This window comes from Cnephaeus nilssonii, assembly GCF_951640355.1.
Source record: "Cnephaeus nilssonii genome assembly, chromosome: 2".
NCBI classification, from domain to species: domain Eukaryota; kingdom Metazoa; phylum Chordata; class Mammalia; order Chiroptera; family Vespertilionidae; genus Cnephaeus; species Cnephaeus nilssonii.
Window position 1 is genome coordinate 4,102,723 of NC_137073.1, and position 22,537 is coordinate 4,125,259.

Sequence of the window (22,537 nt, forward strand, 5' to 3'; positions counted from 1 at the left end):
GCTTTTTTATAAGGGCTACTAGTGGCCTGGTGCACAAAACTCGCAATCCAGGACCACTGGCTCCTAACTGCTCACCTGCTTGCCTGCCTGATTGTCCCTAACCACTCTGCATGTTTTCCTGCTCGCCCCCAATAGCCCCCTTCCCGCTGACCTGATCACCCTCAACTGGCCCCCACAACTGGCATGCTTGCCCTCAACTGCCCCCCACAACTGGCCTGCTCGCCCCCAACTGCCCTCCCCTCCTGGCCTGATTGCTCCTAACTGCCTCTGCCTCGGCCCCACCACCATGGGTTTGTCCGAAAGGCTGTCTGGAAGGTCTCCGGGTCTAATTAGCATATTACATTTTTATCAGTATAGATATTTTGTTTGGCTTACAGTGATGCCTTTTTACGTTGCGCTTCAGCATCTAAAAATCAGATTTTATGTAAAACTCCCAGTCTCTGGCCTTCCCTGACAGAGGAGAGGGTCTGACAGTGTCTGCAGCTGGGCTCGGGTGCTGCCTCTCCGTGGGGCATTCGCCAGCTGCCCCTCTCATTTGTCTGACCTGTCTGACCTGACGACAATGGAACAGCCGCCCTGTTCCAATGCACGCGTTTTTCTGTTTACACTGGCTGCTGTGGATCTCTACCCACTCCCCGCCACCCTCCCCCACCTTCCACGGGAGGGAGAGGTTTGTTCTAGGGCCAGGTACCACCTCACCTCCTCCCACACCCCCCCCGTTACAGCCAAGGCTGAAGCATGTTGCCCGGTTCCCCCGTCTGGCTTCTCTGGGAGACCCTGGTACTTCCAGAGCGCCCGCACCGTGGGCATGCCCAGCACTCCTCCATGCTGACGCTCACCTTGAGGTTATCGGGCAGCTCCGCCCTGCCCGCATACCCGGGGTTCATGGTGATGAAGACCGCGCAGGTTGGGTTTAGAGAGAGCTCGGTGCCTTCGAAGATGAACACCTTCAGCTTCCGGATAATGGCTTGCTGAATGCTGAGGATCTGCTGTGCCACCACCGACAGCACCTCCACCTGCAGGGAGAGGGGCTGGCTGACGGAGCCCTGCTCAGACCCACCCACCCCACCCCAGGGGGCCCCTTCACTCAGCAAAGAAAAGCCAACCACCTGTGAACCAGACCTTCAAAATGAGAAGCATGATTGGGGTTTTGGTAAAGAAAAAGTGTGTGTGTGTGTGTGTGTGTGTGTGTGTGTGTGAGAGAGTGTGTGTGAGTGTGTGTATGTGAGTGTGAGTGAGAGTGTGTATGTGTGTGTGTGTGAGTGTGTGTGTGAGAGTGTGTATGTGTGTGTGTGTGTGTGTGTGTGTGTGTGTGTGTGTGTGAGTGTGTGGTTTCCATAGCATTTCATCTTTCCCCCAATACCTAGCATTATGCTTGATGCATTGTATGCACTTGGGCAGTGTTTATTGGTTCAAATGGAATGTTTGTATGTCCTGAACTCAATCCCCTACCCAAATAGAACTAATCTTCTCCTCTTCTTTAAAAAAAAATATTTTTATTGATTTCAGAGAGGAAGGGAGAGGGAAAAGGAGATAGAAACAGCAATGATGAGAGAGAATCATCATCAGCTGCCTCCTGCACGCCCCCTTCTGGAGATAGAGTCTGAAACCTGGGCATGTGCCTTGACCAGGAATCAAACCATGACTTCCTGGTTCATAGGTCAACGCTCACCCACTGAGCCAGGCTGGTTGGGCTATCCCTCTTCTGTAATGCCTCTTTTGTGCCACTACTGTAATATCTATCATATTGAATCTGTTTCATTTAACTTTTATTTCCCTTTGCTAGACTGTAAGAGTCTAGAGAGAAAAACCATTTCTTACCTTTGTATCATGAACACATGCAGAGTATCTGATATAGTAGCTGCTCAATACATTGTTGAATGAGCTGGTGACAGAATGAATATGATGAGGGTGCATATGTATGTGAAACAGGCATTTTATGTCCTTGGGCTGCTTTTGTTTCGTTCATTGAGTACCTACTCTGTGCAAGAGGCTGTAGAAGAGACATCAGACCTGTCATTGAGGAGCTGAGGAACTAGAGAGAGGCCCAGCATGCACAGCCTCTCTGTGCCCAGTAGCAGGGTTACCTCAATCCTATTGAACTCGTCAAAGCAGGCCCACGCTCCGGCCTGGGCCAGCCCTTTGAAGAACTTCCCCATGGCTTTATAATCCAGGCCGTCCGAGCAGTTGAAGACCACACACTAGAGAGGAGGGTGGGGGCACCATTCAGGATGGTCCCTGCCCGGGAACAGGGGTGGGCTCCTTGCTTCCTGCTCCACAGGAGCAGCTGGGCCCACTCTGCCTGTTACATTCCCCATCTTCACCTTCCTGCCCGCTTCCCTGGACAGCGGCCCCGAGAGGAATGGGAGGGGCGGGGGGGGGGGGGGGGAGGCCGGGAGACAGCATTTCCTACCTGCTTGGCCAGAGCCTTGGCCAGATCTTTGGTAGTCTCCGTCTTGCCTGTCCCAGCTGGACCTTCTGGGGCTCCCCCAAGATTCAGCTTCAGAGCCCCCATCAGCGTCCTAAGGGGAAGAAAATAAGAACTCAGTGCTTGAATCCTAAGACACAGGGAAGGAACTGCCTTTGGCTCACTTTGTTTTGACTCATACGAATAGCTTAAACTCCCCGATGGTGCGACCACCATGGTGAAGAACTCTGTGGCAGCCCTGCAGCCCACAGCCCGGCGCAGTGCCTGGGGCAGGGGTGGTGCCTGGAGCATTTGCTGAGGGGAAGATTGAATGAGTAAATGAGTACATGCAGATGTAACTGCATCAACTAAAAAAGCCTCAAACTCAGCATCCCAAAGACCAGCGACGCTAGTGGGATGTGAAAATAAACATGTTTCTCCCCTAGATTATGAACATTGAGTTTAGGATCTGATTTGCCTCAGTTCCAAATCCTCAGAAACCAACACAGGCCCGGCACGTGGTGCAGGGACAAGAGGCACGTTAGGAATAATGGGTGTGCTCACTGTGGCTCCTCAACCCCCCAGGCCGCTCTGATGTCGGCTAACACACTCTCTGTGATAACCTAGTCCCTCCCCACCGGTAAGTGGGGCTCCTGGAGGGCACGCCCGGGGCAGCAGGTTAGGAAATGGCTGTGGAACCTGAGTGGAATTAACGAATGAACAGAGAGCATAGAAAACAAGTGACCGAGGACTTTGAGAGGAGAAAGTACTCAAGTATTATCTTCATAAATTAAAAAATCCATTGAAAGTAATACAAACCACAATTAATCTAAACATCGTGGACTTGACAAATCCACAATGTCCAGACTTCTGATGTTATGACTCCAAGGAAAGGGGCAAAGCACTTCCTGTGCTGAGCTCAGAAGGGCCACCTCCTCATCGGCCACCGGCTCAGAGCCTGTGCCTAGGCCTCCCCCTGGCCTGGCCCTGGGCTCCCGTGGCCTGGACCTGGGCTCCCCCTGGCCTGGCCCTGGGCTCCCCCTGGCCCTGGCCCCCCCCTGGCCCTGGGCTCCACCTGGCCCTGGGCCCCCCCTGGCCTGGCCCTGGGCTCCCCCTGGCCTGGCCCTGGGCTCCCCCTGACCTGGCCCTGGGCTCCCCCTGACCTGGCCCTGGGCTCCCCCTGGCCTGGCCCTGGGCTCCCCCTGACCTGGCCCTGGGGTCCCCTTGACCTGGCCCTGGGCTCCCCCTGACCTGGCCCTGGGGTCCCCTTTACCTGGCCCTGGGCTCCCCCTGACCTGGCCCTGGGCTCCCCCTGGCCTGGCCCTGGGCTCCCCCTGGCCTGGCCTTGGGCTCCCGTGGCCTGGCCCTGGGCTCCCCCAGACCTGGCCCTGGGCTCCCCCTGGTCCTGGGCTCCCCCTGGTCCTGGGCTCCGCCTGGCCTGGCCCTGGGCTCCCCCTGGTCCTGGGCTCCCCCTGGTCCTGGGCTCCCCCTGGTCCTGGGCTCCCCCTGGTCCTGGGCTCCGCCTGGCCTGGCCCTGGGCTCCCCCTGGCCTGGCCCTGGGCTCCCCCTGACCTGGCCTTGGGCTCCCCCTGGCCTGGCCTTGGGCTCCCGTGGCCTGGCCCTGGGCTCCCCCTGACCTGGCCCTGGGCCCCCCTGGCCCTGGGCTCCCCCAGGCCTGGCCCTGGGCTCCCCCTGGCCCTGGGCTCCCCCTGGCCCTGGGATCCCCCTGTCCCTGGGCTCCTGTGGTCTGCCCTGGGCCTCTGCATTGCTTGGGCTCCCTCTGGCCTGGGATCACCTGGCACCATCTTGCTTCTGCCGCTACTTAAGTACTGATCCATTTTCAAGGGAGGCACCAGCTTCTGCTGTGGCTTGACCACATTAACCTGCATTAGGGCTCCTACTGGGTTCTCACTTCTGGCCTCGGCCTCATTTCCATGCCCCCCTGTGAGGCCTGGTGTCTAAGGGCAAAATTCACAACTCCGAGAAGCTGAAATGCGGAGGCGAAGGTAACAAAATGAAGATGCCCAGCCCCTTCCCCAGAAGGTTTCCCTCCAGAGCCCTGCACTCGCCTGTAGCAGCGGTCGGTGAGGGGCGTGATCACCAGCCGGGGGCTGTTCCCCAGGTACTCGTAGCCGTACATGGCCTCGGTGGTGATCATCTGCACCTGCACGTCCATCGCCTGCCAGTAGTAGCGCAGCTGGGAGATCCACTGGAAGTCATGCAGGTCACACACTTTGTCCTCAGATAACTTGGCCACCACGTCCCGAGCTGTTGGGACACGGAAGCACACACTGGAGAGCTATCCATCGCGTCCTCCCCTCTGCACCTGCTCCTCAGCGGGGGCGTGACGACGGTGTCCAGACCACCCTCTGCTGTGGGTTAGCTTGCTACGATATTAAAATATTTCTTCTAATTAATTTCCTTTCAATGTGCACAAATCCATGCACCGGGCCACTATTAGGTGTATAAACACACATACACATACATATTTGTGTACTAAATATATGCATTTTATATATATTCACATCTATACAGATACAGGTAGACAGATGGAAAGAACAGAAAGAAGAGAAATGAGCTTCACCTGGCTTAGGGAAACCCTGTGTACGCATTCGCTATTGTTCTCATTCCCAAACTTGTGGGGCTGACTCAGAGGACTGTGCAATGTAGTCTTTTCCCCAACCTGAGCCTGCTGGCCCTGCTCCAGCCTCTAGGACATCCTAGAAGAATCCAAGCAGCTTGGCCTGACATAGTAGGGAAGGGCCCATCAGTCCATGGTTAGATGCCTTCCTTACATCTGGGGCTTGCGAAACCAGCAGGAGGTACATCTCTCAGAGGACGGGAGCCTCATTTAACGTTCTCACAGGGACGGGAGCCCTGAAGTTGAAGAGGGGCAATAGGTCTGTGGGAATCAGTCATTGTTTTAGGTAATTCACTGGGCAAGAGCCATTGAGATGTGGAATGAGTACAGCAGCTCGAGGTTAGAGCTCAGAGACACACTTTGCAAAGGGAAGCCTGCAGTCTCCTGCCGCTCACAGGAGAAGCCTTCTCTGTTGCAGCAACGCCAACCTGCAAAGAGGCCTGGAGCGAGGCCACAGCGCCAGCGCCCCGCCTCCCAGGAGCTGAATTCCCTTCCAGGTCCTTGAGACCCAGAAAGCGGTGCCCAGAGGATGGAGCCGAGGACACCACGTGTGTGTGTGTGTGTGTGTGTGTGTGTGTGTGTGTGTGTGTGACCCCAACCACCCTGTTTCCGGCGCCCTGCCCAGCAACCACACGGGCATGCATTACATCTACCAGGTGGATACGTGGCCACAGGAAGTGGCATCTCCCGCCCTCTCCCGGTTCCATGCCGGTCTATGCACATGATTTCAGGCGGAAGGAAGGGCAGCCTCCGGGAGACAAGGTGCCTGAAATGTGAAATGCCGGCAGGAAGCTGGTGTGTGAGTAAGAGGGACCCCGCCCCCAGGAGCCAGCCTAGTCCAGCCGTGTCCTTGGTGACGACGAGTGAGGGTGTGGGTGGCTTATTTTACATAAGACCCCAGTTCTTCCTCTTCTTTTTTAAGGAAGAGTTGAATGGCGCATGCCCGGCCCACTCGCTCCTGCATCGCTGCCATTCCCACGCTCCTGGGTTTGGGATCAGACAGATGTCGTCGGTTCAAATGGCAAAAGAGCCCCCTCCTCCCTGGGCCTCGCTGTGAGCTCTGGGGCTCAGCCCTCTCCGAGCCAGTGCCGAGCCTGTGAAATGCATGGGGAAGTGAGGGTCAAGCCCAAGCACGAAGCTTGGCCCCGGGTGAGCGTTCAACACTCGCTCTGGTCCGCGCCAGGACCGGCTCCAGGGGCGGCTCTCAGGGAGGCCCCAGCGTGTGCGCCTCTCCTTCCCCGAGCTGACCCTCAGGAGCTGCTCCCCGCGCAGGAGGCCCGAGCCCCACCCAGGAGGAGAGGCCGGACGGCTGCTCCCACCGCGGTGATGCCCAGGCCCGCGGCGCTCACCGTGGACGTCGATGACCGTGAGGGCCCCGAGGGTGAGGCGAGCCCCGCTGCTCAGCTTCCCTCGCACCAGCTGGACGATCTGTGCGATCTGGTCATTGCTCTTCTTCAGGAAGTCCTGGCAGGGACAGGAGGGGACAGCGTCACGCTGGGTCCTCCCCGCTGACCTCCTAGGGCAGCGTCGCCGGCCACACCCACGGCCCAGGCCAGGCTCCTGGGCGTCACCCCTCAGCCCCTTCCCTCAACTCCAGTCAGTAGCCTCGAGAGGGCTCTACACGTGAGTGGCCAGGCACCGCGAGATCCGAGTTCATTGATATTGTGGACAGGAAACCACGTGCTTGGAGCAGGGGAGGGGTTGGCTATGAAGGGCATGAGGAGAGGGGGACTGCACAAATGTATGTGTTTGCCAAAACCAGAACTGGCCACGAAAGGGGTGAGCTGACTGTGTATAAGTTATACAGTGAATCAGAATGAAGAGAAAACCCTGGAACATGTTGAGATGAAAGGAGACATGGGCGATGTGAAAACTAAACGCCTGTAAGCATGTGGGCCTGGCCGGATCGTGGACCAGACCCAACGCCCTCAGTGGGCGCCGGCGAGGCTCAGGTCAGCCTCTGCAGGCTGCAGGCGGGCTGGCCCACTGTCTCTGCCAGCGCCGGCTCCCGTGTGGCCGGCTGTGCGTGTGTGTGTGTGTGTGTGTGTGTGTGTGTGTGTGTCTATGGAGCATCTGGATGAAGGGCATCTGGGATTATCTGTATTATTTTTTCAACATTACATGTACGTCTTACACCACTTTCAGATAAACAGTGGAAAACAAAAACGAATGTTAAAAAGGAAAAAGATCCGCTGGTGGACATTCCGCCAGGTTGACCCTGGAGGCGGAGGCTGGTCGGCCCCGGGACCCGCCCTCCCGCAGGCTCACACAGGCTGCTTTACCGGCAGAGTCTTTTCAACCAGGGCCGCAGACACCTCCTGGGTCCAGAAGATGGAGGAGACGCAGATGACCACCTGGCCGGGCCACTGCAGGACCCACTGGTCACGGGAGACCTGGGAAAGTCAGCGGGCATGTCACAGGTCCATCATCCTGTGGTTTAACCCGACGTTTTACACCCCCCCCCCCCATCTCACCCCTGAGCACAAACCGAACCCGCCCCTCCCTCACGCCACAAGGCTTGGCACCTCTGGCATCACTGAGTTGTCTTCCTCCCAGAATTTTATGAAAAAGAAGGAAATCACCAACACTCTCAGCACCGCTCAGCTTTGTTTCCTGTCCTCTCGGGCGCTCCCGGCTGTAGCCTGGGTGGCGTTCAGGATGCACAGCTGCTCTGCAATGGCTACCAACACTGCGGCCCCGAGTTTTCCCGGTCATGCTGCCCCACTTCTGTGTAACTATAAGTCAGGCAAACTGTGGCGGTGGCCCAACCTGTGTTTGTAATTGAAGGTGAATTGCACCATGGCTATGCGCATTGTTCACACGGCACCTCAGAGGCAAACACAAAAAGTGTGGTGGCCCCCCGAGCTGGTCCTTTACAGAAACAGTTTGCTGACGGTTGCTATGGATGCAATTGCATGGAATAACCCCACACAGGCAGCAGGTTTTCTTTCATTAAAAACAAAACTATATATATATATATATATATATATATATATATATATATATATATAATTGATCTCAGAGAGAAAGGGGTCAATGATGAGAGAGAATCATTGATTGGCTGCCTCCTGCTGCCTCATACTGGGGATTGAGCTGCAACCCGGGCATGTGCCTTGACTGGGAATCGAACCATGACCTCCTGGTTCATAGGTCACTGCTCAACCACTGGGCCACACTGGCAGGGCTTTCTTTAATTTTTATTTAGAATATGTTACTGGCCAGGGGACCTGGCCCTGAGTTGGGTCTGCCCAGGACTGGCCTACAGTGTACGGGTTCTTGACTTCGTGCAGGAAAAATGTCACAACACGAGTCAGGTGACTGAGAGGGAACGTGGATTAAGGCCGGGCAGTGAAGCCCGAGGGCTTAGCACAGAAGCAGCAACAGGAGAGCCCGGGGAAGCGGGAGAAAAGGGGGCTGAGACCGGGCGGGGGGGGGGGGGCGGGGAGGAGGATGATGTTGCCCACTGCTCCCTGGCTGAAGTTTCCGGGGGCTCTTAGAGTTAGGGCTGTGGCCTGTGGGGGAAGGACAGGGGAGGGAATGCACAGGCTGCTCCCAGAGGCAGAGCCCATGCTGGGCCCTCTGTCTTGGGGCCTTTCTCTCTCTAGCGGGAGGGGCCTGAGGGCGGTCTCAGGGGAGGGTCCAGCAGAATATTCATCAGCTTTCCAGGTGGGCCTCTCCGGGGCGTGGGCCCCTCCAGGGCCCTGGTCTCCCCCGACTGGTCAGGCCCAGGGCCAGGGGTCGTCAGTCATTGTAGCTGGTCCTGGTGTCGCCCACCTGGTTTTGCTGCTTTCCTGGGCCTGGAGCTGAAGAACAGCTGAGGCCTCGCTGCCATCTCTAGGGTGGGGACCTGTATCTGCTATCATTGCTCTGCAGTTTGTTCAGCTGCCTGCCTCAGTTTCCCTGCTCCACTTCCCAGCTCACGGGCCTGTCTGAGTGCAGCATAAGAGGGAGGACTGGCCTTTCATCACCAGCAAATGCCACTGAGAGGACCAGCAGGCCAGCCCCTTACTTTACTGGGAAGGTGGTAATTGAAGGTTCTTTTGTTTGCTTGTGAGGAGCTGGCTTCGGAGTTAACCGCTGAAAAGGTTCTTTTCCTTTAGGCCTCTCCCTCCTTGTGTCCCCTCAGGATTTGGGGCTCAAGGAGCTGGGCCTGGGGGATGCTGAATGGGAAGGGGCTCTTGCCATCCATCAATTCATTTCCCAGAAAGAACTGGCCTGCGGCAGCCAAAGGTGTCAGGCTCACTGTGGCTTCTTGGTGTCCTCTGCTTCTAACTGCAACCCTTTCATCAGCGCGCTCACAGGGAGAAGTGTGCGTGGGGGAAGTGCACCGGGAAAAGAGGGGGGTGGGGAGGTACATAGGGAAAGGAGAGAGAGGTGGGGGGCAGGTGCATCAGGAAAGGAGAGAGGGGGGCAGGTGCACAGGAAAAGGAGTGTGGGGAGGTACATAGGGAAAGGAGAGGTGGGGGCAGGTGCACCGGGAAAGGAGAGAGAGGTGGGGGGGGGCAGGTGCAATGTAGGACTGAGTGAGCTTCAATAGAGATAGAGGAGTGGTCAGAAGGACCCATTTAGGATAAGTGGTGATGGGAAGAGACTTGAACACAATACCATGTACATTCGATGTTATAGAATTCTACACCTTCAACAAATAGATCATCATTAACCACTGTCACCCCAATCAATTCCATACACAGAAACCTTCTCCCCAAAGTCCTTGCTGCTGTACCAACACCCTGGCCTGTTCCCATTGCCCTTTACCTCCACATACGCCTCAATCCCAAGTCGGATGACTTCCCGCATGCTGGCCAGCATCATCTGCTCCACCTGCTGCAGCCACTTCTCCACCATGCCCTGTGTGAAACGGGCAGAGGTCAGCCCCCGGGGAGATGGGCAGCTGTCAGCCCCGGGGCAGAGGCTGCAGCAGAGCCAGCGTCCTCCCTGGACAGGGCTGGAGGGAGGCCAAGGTTTGCTTTGTTCCTCTGGGGGTTCAGAACCAGCCACCCCAAGATGTGCTTCATGATGTGTGACTTATTTGGAGCTAAAGGTAAGATCCTACATGTTCAGGAGAAACTTCTGGCCCTATCTTAATTATCTAGAAGAATTTAAATCAGGAGCCTGGCCCGGGATGATGATCGCCAGCAATGACTTCTTCCCTCACTCTGTGGCTGGGAAAACTGCCAGTTAATGATCTCCTGCAGCCCAAGGCACCCACCTCATCCCTAGCCCAGAACCTCCAGTGGACCTAGTCTCCACACTGCCTTCAAACCTCTCACGTATGTGGGCTCTCTGACTCTCTCACACGTATGCTTAGATTTGATTATTTTCCCTTTTTAATATAGCTTATGTTTATTTGCTTAGGCCAGCCGACATTGAACAATAGGTCCTGTCAAGAGTGACTCCATCTTGCTCCCCACCTTTCGTTTTGTATTTCCTGTGAGAACCTCTGCTCAGAAATCCTCCACTGAATGCAGGTGTCATTGTTCTGTTAGGCTCTAGGAAACAACACCCCCAGATGCACCCAAAGATAAGCTTAACGTTGCTCAATTTAGCTTCTGTAATACACTTGGCTAAGCACAGCTCCCTGCTTTGTTCCAACCAGGATATGGTTTTTGCCTTTATAAGCTAACCCCTGAGCTCATTCAGAGACGCGAGGTTTAGAGAGACATTAGTCCACTCACGGTCGCCGGGCTTTTGCAATAAAGACTCCTAATTTGACCCTTAGTCTAAGGTGTCTTCTGTCTGGCTCACTGAATTCCGATATAACTTTTGGAGGCCCCAGCGAGATCATGCCTACCGGCACCCGATTTTGGATGCCGAGGGCGGGTGGTCTCCCCCGGCCCAGCTGCCAGACACCTGAAAATCTTTAGGGGAGGCACCACTTGAGATGTTCCAGGGCCCCAGAGACATTTCTTGGTGTTTCTGACAGCCAGACGGGAGATACTTGCCATGCCCATCCATCTCTTTGGAGTCCCCAGAAATACCTCTGGAAGTAAGTGAATTTCTGTTCACTCCTGTATCTGTGACCAGTCAATCTATTGTCAAGAGAAGGACTGGACACCATCGTGACTTCCTTGGCAGATTCTCTGACTAAGAGTCCTGGGAACTGGCCTCACATGAATTTGTGAGAACTGTTCAAACTGAAACTGTTTGATGGGCCCTGTTTGTCTTGTCTGTCATTTTTGTGTCTGCGCAGATTCTCCTTGAAGACATAACTTGTTTTTTCCTGTTTCTCTGACTCCCGATTCTATCTGTTCCTGGATAATTGACCTCTTTTACTAACGTTCCTTTGTGGACTTCAGTCCACTAGAGGTCACCATCCATACATTTTTCCTCTTCTGTATCCCTTCCCTATTTAAATAAAGTCATTTCTTTCCACAGTCACTCCCCAGCCCCCGAGAGGCAGGACTTCTACTGCCTCTGGTCCTCCCTGAAGATCCTGTTCTTTCTCTCTCTCTCCTCTCAGATGGGATTGTTTCCTTCTGCCTCACTATGTGTGTGTGTGTGTGTGTGTGGGGGGGGGGGGGGCGGGGAGACCCAGCACAGCTAAGACACCCTTAGGGTATATGCTAAGGCATTTCAAGGAAGATTTTTCCGATGATGTGTACGGCATAAAGTTCTCAACGGGCAGGTTGAGGGCCTTATGTGAATTGGAGTGGCCCACATTTGGAGTGGGTTGGCCAGGCTTGTCAAGGCAGTCTGGAATGTGGTCACTGGGGACCCTGGGCACCCAGATCAATTCCCATACATAGATCAATGGTTAAACCTAGTCCAGACCCCACCCCTGTGGCTGAAAAACTGTGCTCTACAGGCTGGAGTTCATGTTCTCTTAGTGCAGGAAAGGGCTAGAAAAACAGCCCCGCCTATGTGGGTCCCGGTCCTCCCTCCGACTTCAGAGGAAGGGCAGCCTTTTTTGGTCTATGTCTCATTCTCCACGAGCGACCTCTATAACTGGAAAACTCAAAATCCCCCAATTCCTGAGAAGCCTCAGACCCTAATTGGTCTCCTAGAATCTGTCTTTCATACCCACTGGCAAACCTGGGATGACTGCCAGCAGCTCCTCTTCACTCTCTTCACTTCAAAAAAGAGAGACAGAATTTGGCTTGAGGCCAGAAAAACCGCTCTAGGGCCAGGAGGAGGTTCACTTGAGGAAAATCAGGGTCGGGTAGAAGAGGTTTTCACATCCCTCAGGCCCCACTGGGACCCCAACTCGGTGGGAGGAAGGGCTGTCCTGGACACTTTCCACCATGTTCTTCTATCAGGTATAAAGGCCTCAGCCCCAAAACCCACAAATTTGTCCAAAGTTTCCGAGGTCACTCAGGGACCCCAAGAGTCACCCACGGCTTTTCTGGAGCACCTTTGCAAAGCTTACAGAGTTTACATTCCCATTGACCCATATGCTCCAGAAAACCAAAGGGCACTCAATCTATCCTTTGTAACTCAGTCTGCTCCAGACATTAGGAAGAAGCTTAAAAAATTAGAGGGTTTCCAGGGCATGGATCGGTCTCAATTAATTGAAGTAGCCCAAAAGGTATTCAACAATAGAGACTCCCCAGGGGAGAAACAGGATAAAAGACTAGCAAGGGCAGTTGTAGCGGCTCTAAAAGAAATGAACCTCCAAAGAAAAAGGGTTTACAAAAAGATCAACAGCAAGGACATAGACCCTGGTTAGGGAAAAACCAGTGTGCCTATTGTAGAAAAGGACACTGGAAGAGAGACTGCCCCGACCAACACAATGGGGACAGGAAAAGGCAGCCACAGGCCCCAAGGGTCCTGAATCCAGAGGAGGATTGATGGGGCTGGGGCTCCATTCAGCTTAGCCCCCAGGAGCCCAGGGTAACATTACACGTAGGGGGCAAGCCAGTTAGCTTCCTGGTAGATACTGGTGCTACCTATTTTGTCCTGACCAAGCCTATGGGACCAGTAACCACCAAGAAGACTTCTGTCCAGGGGGCCACCGGAAAATCAACCCTCTGCCCATGGACTTCAAAAAGGACAGTAGACCTTGGAAAGAGCACTGTAACCCAGAGTGTCCCTACCCCCTATTAGGATGAGACCTCCTACAGAAGCCACAAGTCACCATCTATTCAAAGGGGACAAGGCCCACCTTACCCTGGACCCACCAGATCAAGGTTCTTTCTCTACCAGAATCTACTCACCTGCCCTCTATTGGGGGAGCATCTTTTAAGGAAGAATTGCCTCTAGAAGATCCATCTGCCAGTGAGCCCTCTGCATACCTGAAAAGGCTACAGCAGCTCTTCCCCACAGTATGGGTGGAGAACAACCCTCCGGGACTGGCAAGTCACCAAACCCCCGTCATGGTACAGCTAATAGCTACCGCAACACTGGCTCAGGTAAAGCAGTATCCTATGAGCCTAGAGGCTAAGTGGGGCATTGCCACACACATCCACAGACTACTAGAAGCAGGCATTCTTATCCCTGGCCAGTCCCCTTGGAACACCCCCTTACTCCTGGTCCTAAAACCTGGGATGAAAGACTATAGGCCGGTACAGGACCTGAGGGAAGTAAATAAGTGGGTTGAACCCATACATCCGACCATCCCTAACTCTTACACTCTCCTGAGCCTCCTCTCTCCTGAGCTTCAGTTCTACACCTTCCTAGACCTAAAGAATGCATTCTTTAGCATCCCCCTGGCACCCACAAGCCAACCCATTTTTGCATTTGAATGGATGGACCCTGAGGCGAGGTTCTCAGGGCAATTGACTTGGACCTGACTACCACAAGGGTTTAAGAATTCCCCCACCTTATTTGATGAAGCCCTAAGCTTAGACCTGCTCACTTTTCAGCATGCACACCCGAGTGCACTCTATTACAGTATGTAGATGACCTCCTCCTTGCTACTGACACTGAAGCAGAGTGTTGGGAGGCCACTGAAGGACTTCTAGAAACCCTACAAACCTTAGGATACAGAGTATCAGCCAAAAAAGGCTCAACTCTGCACCCCTAAGGTCACATACCTAGGATACAACTTCAGCCAAGGAAAGCGAACTCTTTCTCTCAGTCGGGTTGAGGCAATCCTGTGAATTCCCACACCCAAGACCAAAAGACAGTTACAAGAGTTCCTGGGGGCAGTTGGATACTGCCACCTATGGATCCCGGGGTTTGCAGAGATCGCTAAGCCCCTATATTCCAGTACAGGGGGAACACAGCCATTAGAATGGTTTGAAACATAGCAGTGAGCCTTTGAAAAATTAAAGACTGTGCTCACATCAGCTCCTACTCTAGCACTGCCAGATGTGACTAAGCCCTTCCACCTCTACATATGGAGACAAGGGGCATAGCTAAAGGGGTCCTCACCCAAAGTCTTGGGCCTTGGAAAAGGCCAGTAGCCTACCTGTCCAAGAGACTTGACCCCGTTGCATCAGGCTGGCCTCGTGCCTTTGGGTGGTAGCAGACACCGCTATGCTTGTCAAAGAAGCCGATAAGTTAACTCTAGGACAGGAACTAATCCTAACTGCTCCACATGCAGTTGAGGCCCTACTCCGAAGCACACGAGAACACTGATGTCTAATGCTTGAATCAACCAGTTCCAGCTCTCTTACTCGACCAACCCCACATCAGATTCCACAAGAGGCTTGTCGTTAACCCAGCCAGCTTACTCCCAGACAATGACCCAGAAGAACCTATACATGACTGCCTAGAGGTCATAGACATGGTACAGACGGCACACCTGGACTTAACTGACACTCCACTAATATCGCCGGATGAGGTATTGTTCACAGACGGGAGTAGCTATGTCCAAGAAGGAATCAGGTATGTGGGGGCAGTGGTAGTTACTCTGGACTGCATTATTTGGTCCCAGGCGCTTACTCGCGGGACATCAGCACAAAAAGCTGAGCTAATTGCTCTAATCCATACTCTTCAATGTGCAAAAGGCAAATCAGTAACAATTTATACCAACAGCAGATATGCATTTGCAACAGAGCTATTTACAAGGAAAGGGGACTTTAAACTTCAGCCGAGAAGGACATCAAAAATAAGGAAGAGATTCTGGCCCTACTAGAAGCCATCTGGCTACCCAAGGTAGTGGAATTAGTACACTGCAAGGGACACCAGAAAGGGGACTCCCTAGAAGCAAAAGGGAACTGGGCTACAAATGAGGCCACCCAGGAAGCTGCCCTAAAACCAGTGGGGCCCCTACAGATCCTAGTACTTACCCGATCCTGATTTACCTGCCTCACTGACTTAATCAGAAAAGGAACAAAAACTAGCTACACAGAAACAAGCCTCCCAAAACCAGGAAGGATGGTAGACCTTATCGGACAGCTGACTTTTGGTTCCTGAGGCACTAGGTCCGACAATAGTTAACGAGTTACACCAGTCCACTCATTTAGGCCATCCCAAGCTTACAGAACTCCTAAGGGACAGGTGCTATATACCCAACCTGGATAGTGTAGCAGACAGCATTGTTTCCTGATGCATCACTTGCACTCAAGTGAATGTCAAGCAGGGAAAGAGACCCCCGACAGGAATCCGGGCTTGGGGAAATTCCCCGGGGGAACACTGGGAAGTAGATTTCACTGAGATCAAGCCTGCAGCAGCAGGGTGTAAATATCCATTAGTTTTCATAGACACCTTCTCAGGATGGGTTGCTTATCAGACTACAACAGAAACTGACACCATTGTAGCTAAAAAGTTACTCCAGGAAATAGTCCCCAGATTTGGCCTACCTATAACTTTAGAGTCAGACAATGGACCCACCTGTATAGCTAGAATTTCACAGGACATAACAGAAACATTAAATATTAATTGGAAACTACATTGCGCATGTCAGCCCCAAAGATCTGGGCAGGTAGAACGCATAAATAGAACCTTTAAAAGAGGTCCTCACCAAATTTACCTTAGAAACCAGTGAAAATTGGGCCACCTTACTCCCCTTCGCCCTACTCAGGGCCAGCTGCACCACATACTGGGAGGGGTTCTCCCCATATGAAATTATGTTTGAGAGACCCCCTCCCATACTTCCCAAGCTTCGGGAAGGAATAAAAGCTGAAATGCATAACCAATATTTACTCAAGTTCTTACCAGCCTTACAGTCCGCCAAGAAAGGAATTCATAAGAGCATCTGGGACACCCTGCCTATACCAACTTCTGATCCGGTCCACCCCTTCCAACCTGGTTATTCTGTGTGGGTAAAGAAATTCACCACCCAGGGAATGACTCCCAGCTGGAAGGGACCGTACACCGTCACTTTGACTACCCCCACCACAGTAAAGATCAGCAGCATCCCAATGTGGCTCCATTATACCTGACTCCAGGTGGCTAAGACAGAATGGAGAATCCAGGACTCCTCATCAGACCCTCTAAAGCTACATTGTGTGTACTGCAATTATAATTCTTTTTATATTCTCGATAGACCTCCCCCAAAATGGACATGGGAACTCAGAAATGGGATAACAGGGGAGGTACTAGCAAATGAACAGAGCAACCGTGGGGGGGGGGCGGGAGGGGGGCATCCAACTCACTATTGACCTCTGTACTTCAGGGTGTCATCCTGGCATATTTTCCTAACCCAGTGGTCGGCAAACTCATTAGTCAACAGAGCCAAATATCAACAGTACAATGATTGAAATTTCTTTTGAGAGCCAAATTTTTTAAACTTAAACTATATAGGTAGGTACATTGTTATTAACTTAATTAGGGTACTCCTAAGCTGGCCTTTGCTAAAAACTCAAGGGGCCAAAGAGCCGCATGTGGCTTGCGAGCCGCAGTTTGCCGACCACTGCTCTAACCCAACTAACAGTAATTCCATTCTGATTACTACCCAGGAAGGAACAATCACCTATGCCTCAACTTGCAGCTGGGCCTGTGGGTCAGTCTACACAGAGAAAACACTTCAAACCACAGGCATTTATATGTGTCAGGGAACTGGCAAGGTCAATTATCAATCCCGGGGAATTTTTCTGTCCTCATTGGGGCTGCAAAACCCTCTCAACTATTGATAACTACCACAGGGACGGAGACTATTTTCTCAAATTCCAGAGGATCTCTAAACCCATGACCTGTACAGTAGGCAACTGCAACCCGGTTGAGTTTAAACCCCAAAGTACCCAGGATCGCTCCTGGAATACTGGGAGGACTTGGGGAATAAGGTTATATGTATCAGGAGGAGACCCGGGTACCCTCTTCGCCATCCAAAGGCGAGCCCAGACCTCACCCAAGAAACCTATAGGCCCTCTCACCGAGTTAGCCTTACCCATCGCAGTTAGACCTATCCCGACCAGGTGACCCCTAGTCCCATCCCCTTCAACTGATCCACCAGCCCTACCTTCCCCTTCATGGGAGCCTTTTCTTTTTACCATACTTGCAGCTGTCCATTGATTTGTAAACACCTTGCAACCAGATCTAGGGGCTGACTGCTGGCTATGCTTAAATTCCAAGCCCCCTATTAATAGGAATAGGGGTCCCCGAATCCCTCAACCTCATCACAGACACTAAGGAGTGCCATTGGGACCAAGCAAGACTACCCCTAGGGGACATTCAGGGGGAAGGCACTTGCCTAGTTTCCTCTACTTATAACCTCCAAAGGTCCCCCTACTTAGACCTCTGCAACACCACAATTACGGTAAAAAGCAGTACCGAGGCATTCTATCGGGCTCCGAACCAGACTTGGCTAGCCTGCACAGACAGCCTAACTCAGTGTGCCTCCACTTACAGGTTCAGTAGTCACTCAAAACCCTTAGTCTGTATCCTTATATATTTACTTCCCCAAGTATTCCTATATAACGGGGATGAGGGCAGAAGCCTAATCTATCCTCCACCATCCCTACCACGGTGGAAGAGGGCCCCAATCATAGTCCCTCTGTTAATTGGATTAGGAATTTTGCGTTCTGTGGCCTTTGGGACATGAGCCCTAATAAGAGGGGACCTTAATATAGGAGAACTCACTAGGGAAGTAAATGCTGACCTAAGCCACCTCGAGAGCTCCATCTCCCAGATAAACGAGCAAATGAACTCTCTAGCCGAGACGGTTCTCCAAAATAGACGGGGCCTAGCCCTCCTTTTGCTCCAGCAGGGAGGACTCTGCACTGCACTAGGAGAAAATAGCTGTTTTTATGCCAACAACTCAGGGGTAATACAAGAAAGCCTCTCCCTAGAATGAAAGAACATAGAAAATCGTGAAAAAACAACAACAAAAAACAAAACTAGAACAATCTAAAAATTGGTTCCAGAGATTATTTAATTGGTCTCCCTGGCTAACTACCCTCCTATCTGCCGCTATAGGACCTTTAACCTTATTACTCCTTGCCCTCATTATGGGTCCCTGTCTTATAAATTGTTTTGCCAACTTCATTCAGCAGAGAATGAACTCAGTCAAGCTAATGGTCCTCAGAAGTCACTATGATCCTCTCCCTAACAATAACTTAGAAGAGTCAACGATTTTACTCTTGTACGTAAAACCAGTGGGGAATGAACAATAGGTCCTGTCAAGAGTGACTCCATCTTGCTCCCCACTTCCATTTTGTGTTTCCCGTGAGAACCTCTGCTCAGAAATCCTCCGCTGAACGCGGGTGTCGTTGTTCTGTTAGGCTCTAGGAAACAACACCCCCAGATGCTCCCGAAGATAAGCTTAACGTTGCTCAATTTAGCTTCTGTAATATGCTTGGCTAAGCACAGCTCCCTGCTTTGTTCCAACCAGGATATGGTTTTTGCCTTTATAAGCTAACCCCTGAGCTCATTCAGGGCCGCGAGGTTTGGAGAGACATTAGTCCTCTCGCGGTTGCCGGCTTTTGCAATAAAGACTCCTAATTCTGCCCTTAGTCTTCTACGGTGTCTTCTGTCTGGCTCGCTGAAATCCGATATAACAACATAACCTTGAGGGTAGAGCGTAGAGGAAAGGTTTCCCCCCACACCCCCTTTCAGCCAATATTCCTTCACTCTTTGTTTTACATTATTTCCTGTGTTCTAGGAAGTGTGTCTTGTAAAAGGTGCAATAAGGGGTTTAAACATGCATTTCTTTCACATCATTTTCTGAAACAGATAATTCTCAGGAGGAAACGACATTTCTATTTCAGTTAATAAAACAAACTCTGTATTTCTAATGAACACTTTTAGTTCTTCCCTTATTCCCGTGGTCCCCAAATTGGCTGTGCGGGGGGATGATCTGGAGATCAGAAAACTAAAACTGAAACCAGGCACAGAGGCCTGCCTCCCACTCCCAGCTGTAACCAGGGATGGGACCTGGGATGGAACTTGGGCATCTGGTTTCTTTCAAAGCCCCACAGGTAACGAACGTGCAGCCAATCGCCCAGTTCCGGAATTCCCGGCCCGCGGCTGGCGACTGCGGCTCCCGAGCTGGCTGGGGTTGGGGGGCAGAAGCAGCCGGCAACGGGAGGCCTAGGGTGCCCCACGGCCATGCGCGCGCTGTCCTGTCCGGCAGGAGCAGAAGCGGGTCACACTTTACTCCGTGTACAGGGACACACGTGTAAAGCTCAGTGTTAATGGCATCGATTCCATGCTTCACTGGGCTTTGAAGACACCGGCCCAGCAAGCTTTCTAACCAAACTCTTTGAGCTGGGCTCTGCGCATGGAAATCGGAACGGCGTCAGTTTGGACCTGATTCCTGCTACTGGTTTCTTTGCATATTAGCCTTTTATTATCTAGGACCAGAGGCCCGGTGCACAAAATTTGTGCATGGGTGTGTGTGTGTGTCCTTCAGCCCAGCCTGCACCCTCTCCAATCTGGGACATCCCTCTCACAATCCAGGACTGCTAGCTCCCAACTGCTCACCTGCCTGCCTGCCCCTAACCACTTCTGCCTGCCAGCCTGATCACCCCTATTCCACATCACCTTTGGCTAAAATCCTTCCACAGCTCAGTGTGCACAGCGAGGCATCTACTCCCCAATGTAGAGATGGGCAGGCCGAGGATCTGGACGGCGGGTCACTTCCCATCACCCGGTCATCGGTTGTGGAGCCCCCGTGTCCCACCCCAGGTGCCCGAAGCCAGACCCACACGCCTAACCAGAGTGCGCGCTGCCTCTGTTCGCTTGGCTGTGAGGAAAGAACAAGCACGGGTAAGGGCAGTTACTTTGGCTTGGGCTGGGTAGATTTTCTGCTTGAAGGGAACGGTTTCTTTCTCCGAGCTGATCATGCCCACAATCTCCAAGTTGTCCGTGAACTCCAGCCTGGAGATGCCCTCGAAGCACTTCTTCAGGTGCGGCTGCACGCGGAGGGGGTCCTTGGTCTCCGACAAGATCTCCAGCAGCTCATCGTTCGACAGGAAGAAGAACCTGTTTCAAAGCAAAGGAGCACAGCAACTGAGTCCCTTCTGAGAACTCCTTTTCCCAACAAGGCTCTGCTCTCCACAGGGAGATGATGCCGCAGACAGCTGGGCTAGGGTCTTCTCCGAGGACTCGCCCTCACCACGTCCCACGGGGGCATGGAGGGCGGGGATGAGTTAGACTCTGAGAGCAGGAGAAATGCTGAGGCCAGCATATCTGAGTTTAATCGGGCTGGGGCTGGGGCTGGGGTGCTTTCTTTTGAAAGAAAACAGAACAGAGCAGTGGTTCTCAGCCTTGGCCGCACTGCGAATCACCTGCTGACCTTGTTTTGAAATTCCAATGCCGAGACTCTACTGCAAAGATTCATATAGAACTGACCTGGGGTTGGGTCTGAGGATCCATATATTTTAAAACCCCAGGTAGGGGTAGGGAGGAGAGGTTGTAGAGGTGAGATAGATAAGTGGTGACGGAATGAGACTTGACTTTGGATGGGGAACACACAACACAATACACAGATGATGGGTTATAGAATCGTACACGTGAAACCTACACAATATTATTAACCAATGCCACCCCAACAAATGCAATTACAAAGTAAAAATGAAACCCCCGGTGATGCTAATGCTCAGGCAGTGCTGAGAGCCACCCAGGAGGAGAGAGGCTCTTTCCTGTCCTCGTCTCCAGGCGTGACAGGCTGAAAGGGAAGCACATGTGAGTAACGCACTTTCTTACATGCAGGGCCTTTATCTTGTTTGAAATGACAAATAATAAGCCCTGGCCAGTGTGCTCAGTGGTTAGAGCATCAGCCTGCCCACTAAAGGGTCTCGGGTTCAATTTTGGGTCAAGGGCATGTATCTGGGTTGTGGTTTGTTTTCTGAGCCCCCGGGGGGCAGCCAGTTGATCTCTCTCTCTCTCTCTCTCTCTCTCTCTCTCTCTCTCTCTCTCTTTCTCTCATTTCTCTCCCTCCCTCCCTCCCTCCCTCCCTCCCTCCCTCCCTCCCTCCTTTCCACTCTCTCTGAAAAGCAATGGAAAAAGATATACTCATGTGAGGATTAAAAATAAAATTTAAAAAATGTACAAATAATACAATAGCTTCATTCTCTTGCTGAGGCCTAAAGGCAGCCACCACAAACCTTCAGCAAATGTTCAAGGAACAAACCTCTACAGTGACCACTAGGCTGAGAGGCCCATAATGAGGGACCATATGATTAGGGTCTTCACTGTATAGGATGGATTACAACAATGGCCACAATATTCACACCTAATCTCATGCTGAGAGTGCTTAATTTTATTCCATAAGAAGGCATACAGAAATATTGAGATGTGTGTGCATTTAACCTAGACAGAAAGTGCGGCTCAGAGAAGTTAACTATCTCACCCAGACAGCCTGGAATCGAATGCTAGCTTCTCCACTTGCCAGGACTGTGTTTTGTCGCAAGTGACTGTTTCCTCGTGTATGCAGTGGAGATAAAAATAATAGTCCCAGGTTAATATACACAAAGCACTCAGAGCATGTCCTGTACACGGTAAGCACTGTGCCTGCACTTTCTGAGGACCAACAGTCATGGGCGTAGGACTAGGAGCCCAAATCTTAGGAATGTCCTCTGCCCAAGTTTTGTGCTTTCAGATAGAGGCTCCGTCCACTCTTCCATCTGTGTTACCAGGGCTGAAGGCATTAGACACCTGTGGCTATTTATGTCTTAAAATGAATACTAAATAGCCCTGGCCGGTGTGGCTCAGTGGAAGAGCATTGGCCTGAGGACTAAAGGGGTTTGATTCCAGTCAAGGGCACATCCCCGTGCTGCGGGCTCAATCCCCAGTAGGGGGCATGTAGGAGGCAGCTGCTCAATGATTCTCTCTCATCTTGGATGTTTCTCTCTCTCTCCCTCTCCCTTCCTTTCTGAAATCAATAAAAATATATATTTTTTAAAAGGATACTAAATAAATTAAAATTTTCCTTCTCAGTTACACTAGCCACATTTAAAGTGCTGGATAGCCACATGTGGCTCACGGCTACTACACTGCACAGCACAAGTATAGGTAGAACATCTCTGTCATTGAGTCAAGTTCTACAGGACAATACTGCCTTAAGTACATGCCAAGGACATTTCTGAACCCTAAACAACCCACTTTTTTGGGGTGGAAAGCAGAGAACTAACGTTTTCTCCATGTAGGGCACTAAGGTGTGAGTTCCTTAAAGGCAAGTTAGGATCAAACTTGTATCCTAATTAGAATCAAATGCCACGGCGGGA

The 22,537-nt window shown here is 52.2% G+C and overlaps 1 protein-coding gene across 2 annotated transcripts in view; it reads right to left on the reverse strand.

The window, feature by feature from the left end:
* DNAH3 (dynein axonemal heavy chain 3) overlaps window positions 1-22,537 on the reverse strand; it is a gene marked incomplete at its 5' end in the record, with an annotated part of 194,103 nt that overhangs the window by 85,402 nt on the left and 86,164 nt on the right. For both annotated transcript variants that reach the window (XM_079759768.1, XM_079759767.1), the window contains 8 exons: window positions 840-1,016; window positions 2,088-2,201; window positions 2,414-2,522; window positions 4,477-4,675; window positions 6,398-6,512; window positions 7,331-7,441; window positions 9,804-9,896; window positions 20,093-20,294. In XM_079759768.1, the coding sequence (XP_079615894.1) occupies window positions 840-1,016; window positions 2,088-2,201; window positions 2,414-2,522; window positions 4,477-4,675; window positions 6,398-6,512; window positions 7,331-7,441; window positions 9,804-9,896; window positions 20,093-20,294 (1,120 nt within the window). The remainder of the gene's footprint in view (window positions 1-839; window positions 1,017-2,087; window positions 2,202-2,413; window positions 2,523-4,476; window positions 4,676-6,397; window positions 6,513-7,330; window positions 7,442-9,803; window positions 9,897-20,092; window positions 20,295-22,537) is intronic.